Source organism: Poecilia reticulata, linkage group LG4 (genome assembly GCF_000633615.1).
Source record: "Poecilia reticulata strain Guanapo linkage group LG4, Guppy_female_1.0+MT, whole genome shotgun sequence".
Classification (NCBI taxonomy): domain Eukaryota; kingdom Metazoa; phylum Chordata; class Actinopteri; order Cyprinodontiformes; family Poeciliidae; genus Poecilia; species Poecilia reticulata.
In genome coordinates this window covers 30,225,722-30,238,101 of record NC_024334.1, presented here as the reverse complement: position 1 = coordinate 30,238,101, position 12,380 = coordinate 30,225,722, and the positions used below count along the sequence as shown (strand labels likewise).

Below are 12,380 nucleotides of genomic sequence, written 5' to 3'. Positions count from 1 at the left end.
AATCCCTGAACTTCACATTTTAACGGAAAAAAGCGCAACGCGACTTGGATGTAACGAGTAACGCGACAGTTTAGTAGAAATGTAGTGAAGTAGAAAGTACAGATACTTACTGTAAAATGTAGTGGAGTAAAAGTAGAAAGTCCCCATTATTAAATCTACTTAAGTAAAGTACAGATACACAAAAATTGTACTTAAGTACAGTAACGAAGTACCTGTACTTCGTTACTTCCCACCACTGCAGGACACAATGTTGAAAGAGCAAAGAAAACCAAAGTTAACCAGAAAACTCAGTTCCAAGGCCAGAAAGTCTTTCAATTTCATCATCCTCAGAAGATGCCCACGGTTATTGTATGTATTTAAGGGATTCTGTTTGAAATGGAATCAATGTCACTGTTTTGTTTTTGTGTTCTAATGAAGGTTATGATGGTGGCAGCAGTGACTCTGAGTCTGAGAGTCCTGTCCCTGATGATCAGGAGGGTCAGTCACCGTCAATGCCAGACTTCTGGCTCATTGTTAACATCCATCAGGACAGAGTGAAGGTGTACTCTCATGCCAGGTCAGAATAACTGTCAATCATTATCTGTAGCTTCTTTGTGTACATTTTTTCATTTAGTTACCTGATCTCAGATCCTGATACCAGGTTTGCCCCAGAAAACTAGCTAATCCCAGTGGTGGCGGCGCTAGGGGAGTCCACCAGAGGCAAAACCGTGTTTTTATGTTAAAACATGTCAAAAGTTGTCAGCACATATGAAAATATGACTAGGTCACTATTTGTTATTGGAAGACATTATATTATACATTATATTATACTTTGTCACCGGTATTGAAACCAACTGTAGCCTTAAAAACAGAAAAACTCAAAAAATGCAATTAAAATAATTTGTTATTATTGGTATGCCAGTTAAATCCTAATGAAATAATTAGCCAATTGATCTAAGAACCAACTTTGGTCACACTTAAAAGTAAAATAAATGCATATTGCATCAAGAGGACTATGACAAGTATTTGTATGCTTAGCTAAATGTTCTGAAGGTACAAAATTCAGGTATTTATTGTAAGTTTTCTCATGTCTTCCTAAATCCTCATGCGTAGTGCAATGTTCTGATTTGCTGGTTGGGATTGCTTATTTATCCAATAAATGCACTGCTATCACTGTTATCATAAAACTATTCAAAGTAAATAAACAAATGGAGCATGTGTATCCACTGGGGGAATCACTGCTGGTGGTTCTCTAAGAGGAAAATTGGAAAAATGTGAGGGCTTTTTAAATGTTTTTTACTTCAGTCAACAAAATGTGATTCATATTTTCCTCTTCTAAAGATGGTGTTTCTCTGTCATTGTCTATGTTCGTAATGGAATTTAAGCATATATCTTTGTTGTGGAGAAAACAAAATGTTGCTTTTTATTTGGGATATTGGACAGTTTGCTATAGATATTTGAAGCTATGACTTTCTTTGAATTAATTAGATTTTTTTTTCCCAGATCCTTGAGTGAAGAAAAAGACATTGATGTGGAACAGCTAGAAAGGAAAGTCGAACACGAGCTTCCTGAATTCTTAGAAATGCATCAAACTGTGGTCCGGAGGATTGGTGAAGTTTGCAGGATTGTAAATCAGGTGGCTTTAGTTGTTACATCTTTACACTATTTTGGATTAGGATTTGTTGCATGTCATTTTATCTTTTTGATCAAATTCCACCATCCTGAGTATGCACAGAGTAGCAGATAACAGTCCAGAAAAACACGCCTGGAAGTTGTCATTCAGTTATGAAAATTCCTTGAATGCTTTAAGCAGATTGGTTTAATAGAATCCTACTTTTATTGTTTTTGGTATGTTTAAGCGCATGCTGCTCCAGGACCTGCATGATAGCCATGTATGTAACACACTGTTGGTGGCAGAAAGTGAGGAGGATATCTGGAAGAATGACTCTCTCTTCAGGCAAAGGCAGAACACCACTGATGGTGAGTTGGTAGATAACATTTGTTTTTTCAGCCCTTACAGTTTCATTTGTGGCTCATTTAAAATATGATGGTTGGGATGTTTCTCTGACTTGACAAACTTATGTAAATCCCCTTGCAGTCATATGAAAACTAAAGTATATGTATTTTGTGTATATTTTGTTCAAACCACTCAGACTACAACACAGAGGAGAGCTACCAGGCCAGAGATTACTTGGCAGCCACCATGCAATTTATCCCTGGGCATTTTGCATGCGACATTGTGTGGAGTACAGTTATCCACATCCATCCACGCCTTAAGATGGGACCCAACATGGGGGTGTCCAGGGGTGAGTTGGAGATCTCTGTATATTCTAAAGTGAACAAAATTGTGAGGAACATGTATATGTTACAGTTTTACAGTTAGGTTGACATACACAAATGAATGGCATTTTCATTTTAGAGATGAAAGTTATACATGTAAATACAGTTCTATGAATACCAGAGGATGGTGCTGAAGGCACCAAATGTTCCCTTTGTGTATTCACCATTCAAGTAATAATATCATTAGAATCACACTTGTGACGCATCGGATGGTGTGAATATTTCCAATGTTTCTGTAACTGATGTCACTCTGTCGGACCACTTCGCTGTTATCTTTAACAGTTCTTTATCCGTTAACACACTTGGACAAAAAGCAAAACGTTCTATCACAGAAAACACAGCAAAAACATTTAATCAAATCTAATCTTCTTCCTCACTCTAAGTTATAGTGTCATAGATAAGTTGGTAAATGATTTTCAGTGCAAACTTTCAGATATCATTGATTACATTGCCCCCATTAAAGTGAAAGTTGTGTCTGGTAGGAAGAAATCTCCATAGAGAAATGCACAAGTAGTTCAATCTGCAAGACAACTCTGCCGTAGGGCCAAACGGAAATGGCGCAAAACTCAACTGCACATTTATTATGACATCTATAAAGACAGACTACGTAACTATCACACAACACTAAAACATGCCAGAGAGGCTTTCTTTGCAGATGTCATAAACAAAACCTTTAACAATGCTCGAGCTTTATTTGCTACTGTTGACAGGCTCACAAACCCTCCTATGACGTTACCACCTGAACTTCAATCTATTGCCGCCTGCAACAAGTTTTCAAGTTTCTTTTTAGAGAAAATTCAAAAGATCAGAGAATTAATTTGCACATCCACTCCAAAGACAGTACTAATGCTGTGCCCAAACAAAACAAATGCAGGAAAAATGACCCAAATTCAACTACTTAATTATAAAACCCTAGAAGAAATTATAAGTCAATTAAGCTCTGGTTCCTGCTGTCTGGATGTCCTACCCACACATTTCTTTAAGAAAGTCCTGCCTGTTGTTGCTACTGATCTGATCCAAATAGTAACTCATCGCTCTCATCAGGTGTTTTCCCCCAGGCTTTGAAAACAGCAACTATCAAACCACTGATAAAAAAGAACAATCTGGACAAATCACTACTGCAGAATTACAGGCCGACCTCTGACCTCTGACCTCCCATTCATCAGCAAAATTATTGAAAAAGTTGTTTTTAAACAATTAAATAACTTCCTAACAATAATGAATCACTTTGACTCCTTCCAGTCTGGTTTTTGTGCTCACCACAGCACAGAGACGGCCTAGTCAAAGTGTTCAATGATATCCACATAAATACGGAGGTCAAAGGTCACATGTGGGGTACCCCAAGGTTCAGTCCTAGGACACCTTCTTTTCAATATTTTATATGCTCCCACTGGCTCAGGTTATAACAAGAAATAAGATCAGCTACCATAACTATGTGGATGAAACACAGCTCTACATCACGATGTCACCAGGTGACTCTGAACCCATCCAATCACTGAATAGATGCTTAGAACAGATCAATGTGTGGATGTGCCAAAACTTTCTCCAGCTGAAAGGAAATAAAACTGAAGTTATTATCTTTGGACCTAAAGAGGAGTGAACTAGAATCAATGCACAGCTTCAGTTATTACAACTGAAAACCAGCGATCAGCCTGAAACCTGGGAGTAGTGATGGACTCTGACCTGAACCTTCAGAGCCACATTAAGACAGTCACAAAGTCGGCCTTCTATCACCTGAAGAACATCTCCAGGATTAGAGGACTGATGTCTCAGCACCATCTAGAGAAACTCATCCATGCGTTTATCTTTAGCCACATTGATTATTGCAACAGCGTCTTCACAGGTCTGACTAATAAATCAAACAGCTGCAGCTGATCCAGAAGCTGCTGCTGCTGTTCTGACTAAAACCAGGAAGATTGAGACATAACACCAGTTTTAAAGTCCCTACACTGGCTGCCTGTAGCTCAGAGAATAGACTTTAAAATACTGTTATAAATCACTGAACGGGTTAGCATCACAATACATTAAAGATCTGTTGTTGCTGTACCAACCGTCTAGACACCTCAGATCTTCTAGTTCTGGTCTGCTCTGCATCCCCAGAACCAGAACCAGACGAGGAGAAGCAGTATTCAGTTTCTACGCACCACAGATTTGGAACAAACCTCCAGAAAACTGTAAAACAGCTGAAACACTGGGTGCTTTTAAATTTCAACTTAAAACCCACCTGTTTAGAGTTGCTTATGGCTAAATTAGGGTTAGAGTGCAGGTTTTGATGTCTTCAATGTTTTTAATGTTTTTATCTTTATTTTTATCTATTTATTCATTTCTTTTTATTCCTCTTTCTCTGTGTTTAGTTTTTAATGATGTACAGCCCACCCCCGGAGAGGCGCGGGCACTGTCCCCTACTAGTAGCCCTATTTGGGTTAGAGTCCCTTGAGTAAAACGTGGGTTAGAGTCCCAGTTGACGGCGTTTCAATTAAAAACCTAGAGGTTGGAGTCCTTGTCAAACGGTGTTTTTGACTAAAGTCTCAGAGGGTTAGAGTCCCAGTTAAACGGCGTTTAACTAAAGTCCTAGAGGTTGGAGGCCTTGTCACATGGCGTTAGGGACAGGGTTGCGGGTGTCGTCCCCCCTGGCTGAAAAGGAGTGCGGGTTTTAATGTTTTTATCTTTTTAAATATTTTTTTCTCAAAATCTCTTTCTCTTTCTTACTGTTTATTCACTGTCACATGCTTTTTTCTTTTAATTATGTAAAGCACTTTGAAATGCCTTGCTGCTGAAATGTGCTATATAAATAAAATTTGATAGGTTGATTGATTACTCAGAACATATATAGCCTTTGCCATCTAAGGCTCTGTTTCTACAGAATCTCTGGCTTCCTGCAGCTTTGGTTGCAGGAAGATGACATCCACATTCAAATGGGGGAAATACTAGGATCCTAGGTTAGGGTCTCCATACACCTTAGGGTTAGGGTGCTATTGAGATTCTACCAGAGGGTCTCCATAGCACAAGAACAGCTGATCTAAGCATCTTATAGTGGCAATGTATGCCTCTAGTGTGTTCACTGGGCACAATAACTCACTAATCCCAGCCACTCCTGACGTAGGTTGAAACCATGCTAATCTCAATGGATTGTTACAATGTCTTTTCATAAATCCTCTCGGTGCAGTGTTTTGATTTGCTGGTTGAGACTTCTGATTTATCCAAGCAAAAGCAGTATTTGCAAAGAATACTCAGATTGGATGAAAATTACCTTCGGGCATAAACTGTGTCAAGTTGAAAGAGCAGAGATGGCCGTTGTATGTTTTGAGTAAACGCACAACCCACACATTCTTTGTTTACTGCTCGCTCAACACTTTTACAGATTCTCATTGAATGTTGTGACGCTTTTATTTTCATGCCTACCTTGGTGCAGTTCCATTCTGATCCATTCTATCATACAGCAGCACACTGCGCCACGATGGACACATTTTTTAGTTTTTTTAAATGCCTGTATTCATCCTCACTAACATGTTCAGCCTTTGATTTGTGTCTTCTCTCTCATGTCTGTATCTTTATGAGAGATTTTGGTTCTAAAGACGGTGATGTATCAGGCTGAGGACATTTTAAAAAGACGCTGCGTAGTGTCCGTCTCTAGGCAACTACAACAGCGTCAGTCCATAGCGTTCTTTGGGGTCCTTTTTACATTCTGACACAACAATTTAGCTGACCTTAATATTTCCTGTGTTTTATTTTGGTCATTATTGTTATAATTAGTGTTGATATGTGTGTAATAGGCGTGTCTATCTGACATTTATAGAAATATGGAACAAATCGCATCTCATATCAGTTCAATACGGGACGCAACATTTAACAGCCAAATACGGGACAATCCATATTTTAAGGGATGGGTGGCAACCCTAAGTGTACAAGATTCTATAGCAGTGGTCCCCAAACTTTTTCCTGTGGGGGCCACATAACTTTTCCCTTCTCCGCTGGGGTCCGGAGTCAGTTTGTAACAGAAAAAGTGTGACGATTGTAGGAGTGCCTAAATGTAAAAATGTATTGTTTTCCAGAAAGCACAATCAAATAACTCTCTCTGGGTTCTTCACAGAACAAAAGTCAGGAAATAAATAATAACACTATTAATGGAATAAGTAATAACCAAATAAACCTCTCTGGGTTCTTCACAGAAAAAAATCCAGGAAGGATTATAATCCGTATTTTCCTAATTATGAGCCACACTGGACTATAAACCACAACCCCAAAGTTTTTTTTTAAACCAATAAACATACACATATAAACTGCAGATATCTCTGCCGCTCCAGGTTTTCCACAGCGATGCAGCAGCAGCAGAGGGGGGCGGACACCAAAAAATCTGAGTCATAACAGGTCAATTGAATATCACATTTATTACGTTGAAAAAGAAAAGTTGCCAAGTTTAGATTTAACTGAACTGATTACGGTAGTTTCCGAACGGTAACTGTAACAGTAAAAGTGCTGATCCTTCGTGTTGCTACTAGCATGTGCTAAATAAAAATGGGCGCTTTCTTCTTCTTCTTCTTTAGATTTCAACAGCAGCTTGCATCCATTATTGTTGCACTACTGCCATCTACTGGATCCATATTATCTATACCTCAAATTCTCATAATGATCCCAGTATTATTTAAAAAACTGTTAAATAGCATTTCCCATTCTCATATTTAACATATTAAAACCTAATTCCATTTTAATGGCCACTTTCTTTTATTTCCAATGATTCACTCTGTAATGGTCTCACTATGATGTACCAAAACTAACCATCAGCCAAACTCATTTCACAGGAGTCAGGATTAATTAGTTCTTCCTTTATTTCCATGTAGAATGGAGTGAAACTGTCAAAACACAAACTACTCAGGATGAGCTCAGAGCAGCTTACAGAAGTGTTTTACATTCAGATACATACATTAGAAGTACAACGGCTACAACAGCTACCTCAGAATGCTATGAGCTGCAATGCTACATAATGACCTGAGAAATCTTAGCAGCCTGCTGGTTAGCAATGACATAGCACATAATCAAATCGCCCGCTGGTATTTCCAAAACTAATTCAATAAACAAGTTACTTATTTTATAATATGTTAACATAAAGGCTCATTTTGAAGTATAAGCTGCTACTTATAGGCATTGCTTTGAAGAACTCGACCTGGAATGCAGCGTTCATAATAGACATGTGTGTTCATCTCCTCTACCGCTAGCAAACAACCACATTGATTAAATAACATAAAAGTCAAGCAGTTCCCTAAAAGTCCAACAGATGGCAGCAATGCACCATGCAAAACAAAACACCCACAGTTTACAGGGCACACTTCCTGCTAAAGAGCCCCCTGGTGGTTGAAGAAAAATCCACATATAAACCGGAAAAAAATATTTTAAAAAAATCTGAATTCTCCCTGGTATTGTTCAGGGGGCCGGACCAAATGTGGAGGCGGGCCGGATCCGGCCCGCGGGCCGTAGTTTGGGGACCCCTGTTCTAAAGCTATGAGTTTCTCTTCCCCATATTCCATTATGTGGGATATGACTACCCCTTCACCATAGGGAGATGCATCACATTCTAGGTGAAATGGTTTTGTTGCATCGTAGTGTACCACAACCTTGCTTTGTAGCAGCAGTATTTTTTTAAAGGTCTCTTCACATTCAGACATCCACTTCCACGGATTCTGTTTCTTTAGTAAAGTGTATCTAGGTTGTAACAGCATGGTCAGATGTCTCATGAACAGATGCTCCTCTCTGGAGCCTGCTGTGATAAGGATGTCGTCCAACAAGCATGTCACGTGAACTAGTCTTTGTAGGATCTAGTCCATGCCACAGGGACTTGTGACCTTATAGTCCCTGCAGATCTTAATGGACTTATCAGCTTTTGGAACAACAATGAGTGAAGCTCACTCACTCCGGTCTGTTTTGAATACAATGCCCATTGCTCCTAGGCTGTCTAGCTTTTTTTCTACTGGTGTTCTGAGGGCATAAAGTACTGGTCTCACCTTCTTAAAGATGGGCTCACTCTTTGATTTCACCCTAATGGTGGCTGTATATTCTCCCTCATGGTGCTGGGCCCCTCCTCAAACACTGCCTTATGTTTTTTTCCAACACGGCCTCCACCTTAACATAAGCTGCATTTTGAGCCCCCCTCACTGAGAATATTTCTCTCCAGTTCATCTTGAATGTATCTAGACTGTATTCTTTTTACAACCACAACACAAAGCTTTGCTATTTGTTGTTTATATATGGCATTCACCATTACTTCTCACAGAGTGGGAATTCTTTTGTTGGTAAAAGTGAACATTACGTTTCTGCAGTGGTAGATGAGACAGAAACTTTTGATATATTATCTCTAACATCAGTATTGCCTGGGCGCCTATGTCCAGCAATATTTTCACCTTTTTGCCTTCTATTTCAATTGCAATGTGACTGCCACGTTGTTTGCTGGCAGTGTACACTGTACACACCCCCAGCTCATCATTGTCATCTTCATCACTTTTAGTGTCTTCCTGTACATATTGTGTCTTTTTATTTCTACATGCCAAAGCTATGTCTCCAAGTTTTGAACAGAAATGGTATTTTTCATTTTTCAATTTACACGTCTGTGCAGTGTGCTTACCCTCACACGGTAGTGGGGTTGGCTCCTGGCATTTGTCTGGCATCATTTTTCTGTGAGATATAAAAACCATTCTGCTAATTAATTGCTGCTGATTTAAATCTCCATTGTTTTCTTTATTTTCCCCTGATGCAATATATTTACATTTCCAGCTTCTTTGAACTTTCCAGAAAATTCTTGTGCATTACTTGAGGCAGTTTCCATCACTACTCCAGTCTCACAGGCTTCTTGAAATGTCAGATCTTTTTTGGATAAAAGTCTGTTTTGCACATCCTCACTCTTCAGGTCACTAACGAAGTGGTCATGGAGAGCCTTGTTAAGATGTCCACTGAACTCAATGTGTTGTGTGTTGTTTTAAAGACAAAACATAGTCTGCCATTGACTAACCCTAATTTTGGTTCATTTTTTGAAAACGGAATCTCTCCACACTTGTGATGGGTTTTGGCTTCTAGTGATCACTTACATAGTTACTGGTAAATGAATGCGATTGGTTTATCAGGGCTCAGCAAGTTTTTAAAAAGTGTGTATGTGTCTGCTCCTATTACAGAAAGGAAAACACTGAGCTATCGTTCATCTGGCACATTATTTGCAATCATCCATAGCTTCAATTTTTTCAAGCAAGATTCAAAGTCATGTTGTCTCTCTCTGTACTCTAGTATTTCTCCAATTTGGAATTTTGCCATGGCTACGCATAGTCCCATCCACTTTTCACTTTTTGTTAGCCTCTTCCTGATGAGAGCTACAAGTTCTGGGATTTACTTTTCTCACTCTGTTTCTTTCAGAGATGGTCTTACAATACAGTCATCCCATCCTCATTGCCACTGTAATATATTCACATTCTTTTCTAATACTTTACAGTCGAGTTGGCAGCCTTATAATGCACTGGGAAAAGCGTATTTTGATTGCATATGTGAAAGCCAAGCTGACTGGATACCGAACTACAGCACAGGGCATTCTGGGTAAATACAACCAAAACAAATTCACTTGTCTACTGCCAGAGGGAGAAATGGCTTGTAGTCTATTGTCAGATCCTTCAATATGCTCGGTAACACGTGACCTAGCATATTCCGAAGAAAAAATGTAGGTAGCCCTATGGGTAGATGGTGGCACTGCATTAGAAATAAACATGTTGCTGTGATCATTTAGAATTCCACTTCCTGCATCAGAAATGTTACCTGAAGGTTGTAACTATTTTCTCACAAAATTTGTTCTTTGGTTTTCACTACATTGTCAGAATTCATGTTTTTTGTTTTTCAAGCTCTAAACACATCTCTCTGTTCCTCTTTTACAGCTATCCAGGCCCTTCGCTCTGTGCTGAACTCCTTCTCTGTAGTTAATAGAAAAAACATGTTTGTCTACCAGGAGCGCACAACTAAATCAGTCTTCTATCTCAGGTGAATTTTGTGGTTTTACAGTATTTCCCACTGCATTTTTTTGTGTCGCCTTGGCTTGCAAGGCACATCTTAGATGTAAATGTTATTTTTGTTTACCTGTTAAGAGGAGATCACTGTGTAGGATGACTGAAGGACGACTGTCTCGACATGTCAGCCAGCTGCAGCTGCACTGGCACTATTAAAGCGGTTTTCTTCGTTAACACTGGGGCCAGTTCTGTTCAGAGCTCCAAGATGATTACTTTGGGCCTTCAGATTACTTTGGGCAATCTGAAGGCTAATAAACCGATCATCATTAATAAGTCACAGCAGACCACTGTGGTCTACCTTTGAATCCATTGACAATATCCTCCAGCAGAGCCAAAGCTGACATCACAGCTTTGGCTCTGCAGTGAGCCAAAGCTGTACGTACAAGTATATGTATATACTTGTACGTTAAAAAGTTTGCAAACTGGGATTATTGACTTCTTTTAAAAAGGATAGAATGTAAGAACTAAAATGTACTCCAACCCCTACCCAGTTCCAAAGAAGTCTCTTATGGTGACCACTTCTAATATAAATGAATTGGAGATTTAAAACTCTCTAACTACAGTTGAACCCCTTTTGTGTGGCTGAGGCACAACTCCTCTAGTGCCTGAGCACAAAATGTCTCTTTGGTGTCAAAGAGATGGAGGCATGTTTACATTTAGGGAGTAATGTCTTTGAGAAAACCAAAAAAGAATATTCACTCCATATGGTTCTGGAGTATCTCTTAGCTTCCTCATGATGAAAACTTATATTTGGCTTGTGTTTTTCTCCATAGACTCTGTGAAACCTCACTAAAAGGCAAGTACTCAGACCTGGATGGAAACCTTCATCCAACTCGCTCAATGGGGCTCATTAGAAGTCAAGAGCCTTTATATCCTGAAGACATAACGGTAAGAAAACATATAGTACTTTAGTATCTTTATTATGACATTTTCAAAGTTGCTAATTTTGGTTTTGCATACTGTTATGGTCTGGCTCTTAAACCATAACAAATGAAAGGGAAACAACGCATGGGATAACTTAAAAGGGAATTTATTTAACAAACATCATAACTGATTGGGGGAGAAAGGGGAGAGAGTGGCAGGGAGACAGAAAGAATGAACTGCTTAGTCAGAGAAAAGTGGTGCATCTCAAGGTGACTCTGACGTCATCTGGAGACACTGGCCAGCTGCCTCCACTTCCAATCAGCACCTGTCCAAAACATGGATGCTAGAGACCCAGAGGAAAAGGCCTTGGGCCGTAACAATACTGTTTTTATCTAAGTCATAACACAGATATTCTTATATCTAAAGATTTATTCAGGAGGAATCTAATTCAAATATCTTTCACAATGTTTCTTAAAAAAACAACATTATGAAAAATATTTTTTGGGAACAAAAGAGTGCGTCTCGGTTTACCCTGCGACAGACTGGTGACCCGTCCAGGGTGTACCCCGCCTCTCGTCCAAAACAATCGCTGGATAGGCACCAGCACCACTCCTGACCCTGCGAGGGACAAGGGTGTTAGGAAATGAATGGTTGTGTCCAGATGCGCCACCAGGAATCTTGGGCCCCCTGACAATAAATTTGTTTGGGCCCCCTGTTCAGCTGCTGTTACAATTTTTTGAGTCTATTTGACCCATAAAAAGCGTCACAATTTTAAAGGCTGCATCTGCCTTGCTTTCTTTGGTTCAATACTGATAATTAGCACAATATTTACTGCTCATGAATTTAACATCCAACAGTCCACATCCAGGATGCAAGTAGGTTGCTTAAATTTTTTCTATTAGTTTTAGATACTGAAATGTCTCCCTATGAGCAACAGTCAAAAGCAACGTGTAAAATACACATTAATCGATCCAGACTTCTAAAAATGCTAGCAGCTGCATTTTATTCAARCTGCAGTACATAACTTTAATAAAAAATATGTTTTCTSCATATTTGTTAAAGCTGTTGTAGCAGTTTGTTATGAGACAGATAATCTGAAAACAATCAATCTCCTCCATCTCCTTCCTGAATTACTATTACTGGTTAAAGTAATGCACCGTTCTGACC

At 39.2% G+C, this 12,380-nt stretch overlaps 1 protein-coding gene across 1 annotated transcript in view; it reads left to right on the top strand.

The window, feature by feature from the left end:
• The window catches only part of szt2 (SZT2 subunit of KICSTOR complex), a 167,784-nt gene that overhangs the window by 76,649 nt on the left and 78,755 nt on the right, over positions 1-12,380 (top strand). The window contains 6 exon segments of the mRNA XM_017304280.1: positions 418-556; positions 1,483-1,615; positions 1,839-1,959; positions 2,133-2,285; positions 10,221-10,323; positions 11,123-11,237. Coding sequence (XP_017159769.1) covers positions 418-556; positions 1,483-1,615; positions 1,839-1,959; positions 2,133-2,285; positions 10,221-10,323; positions 11,123-11,237 — 764 coding nt within the window.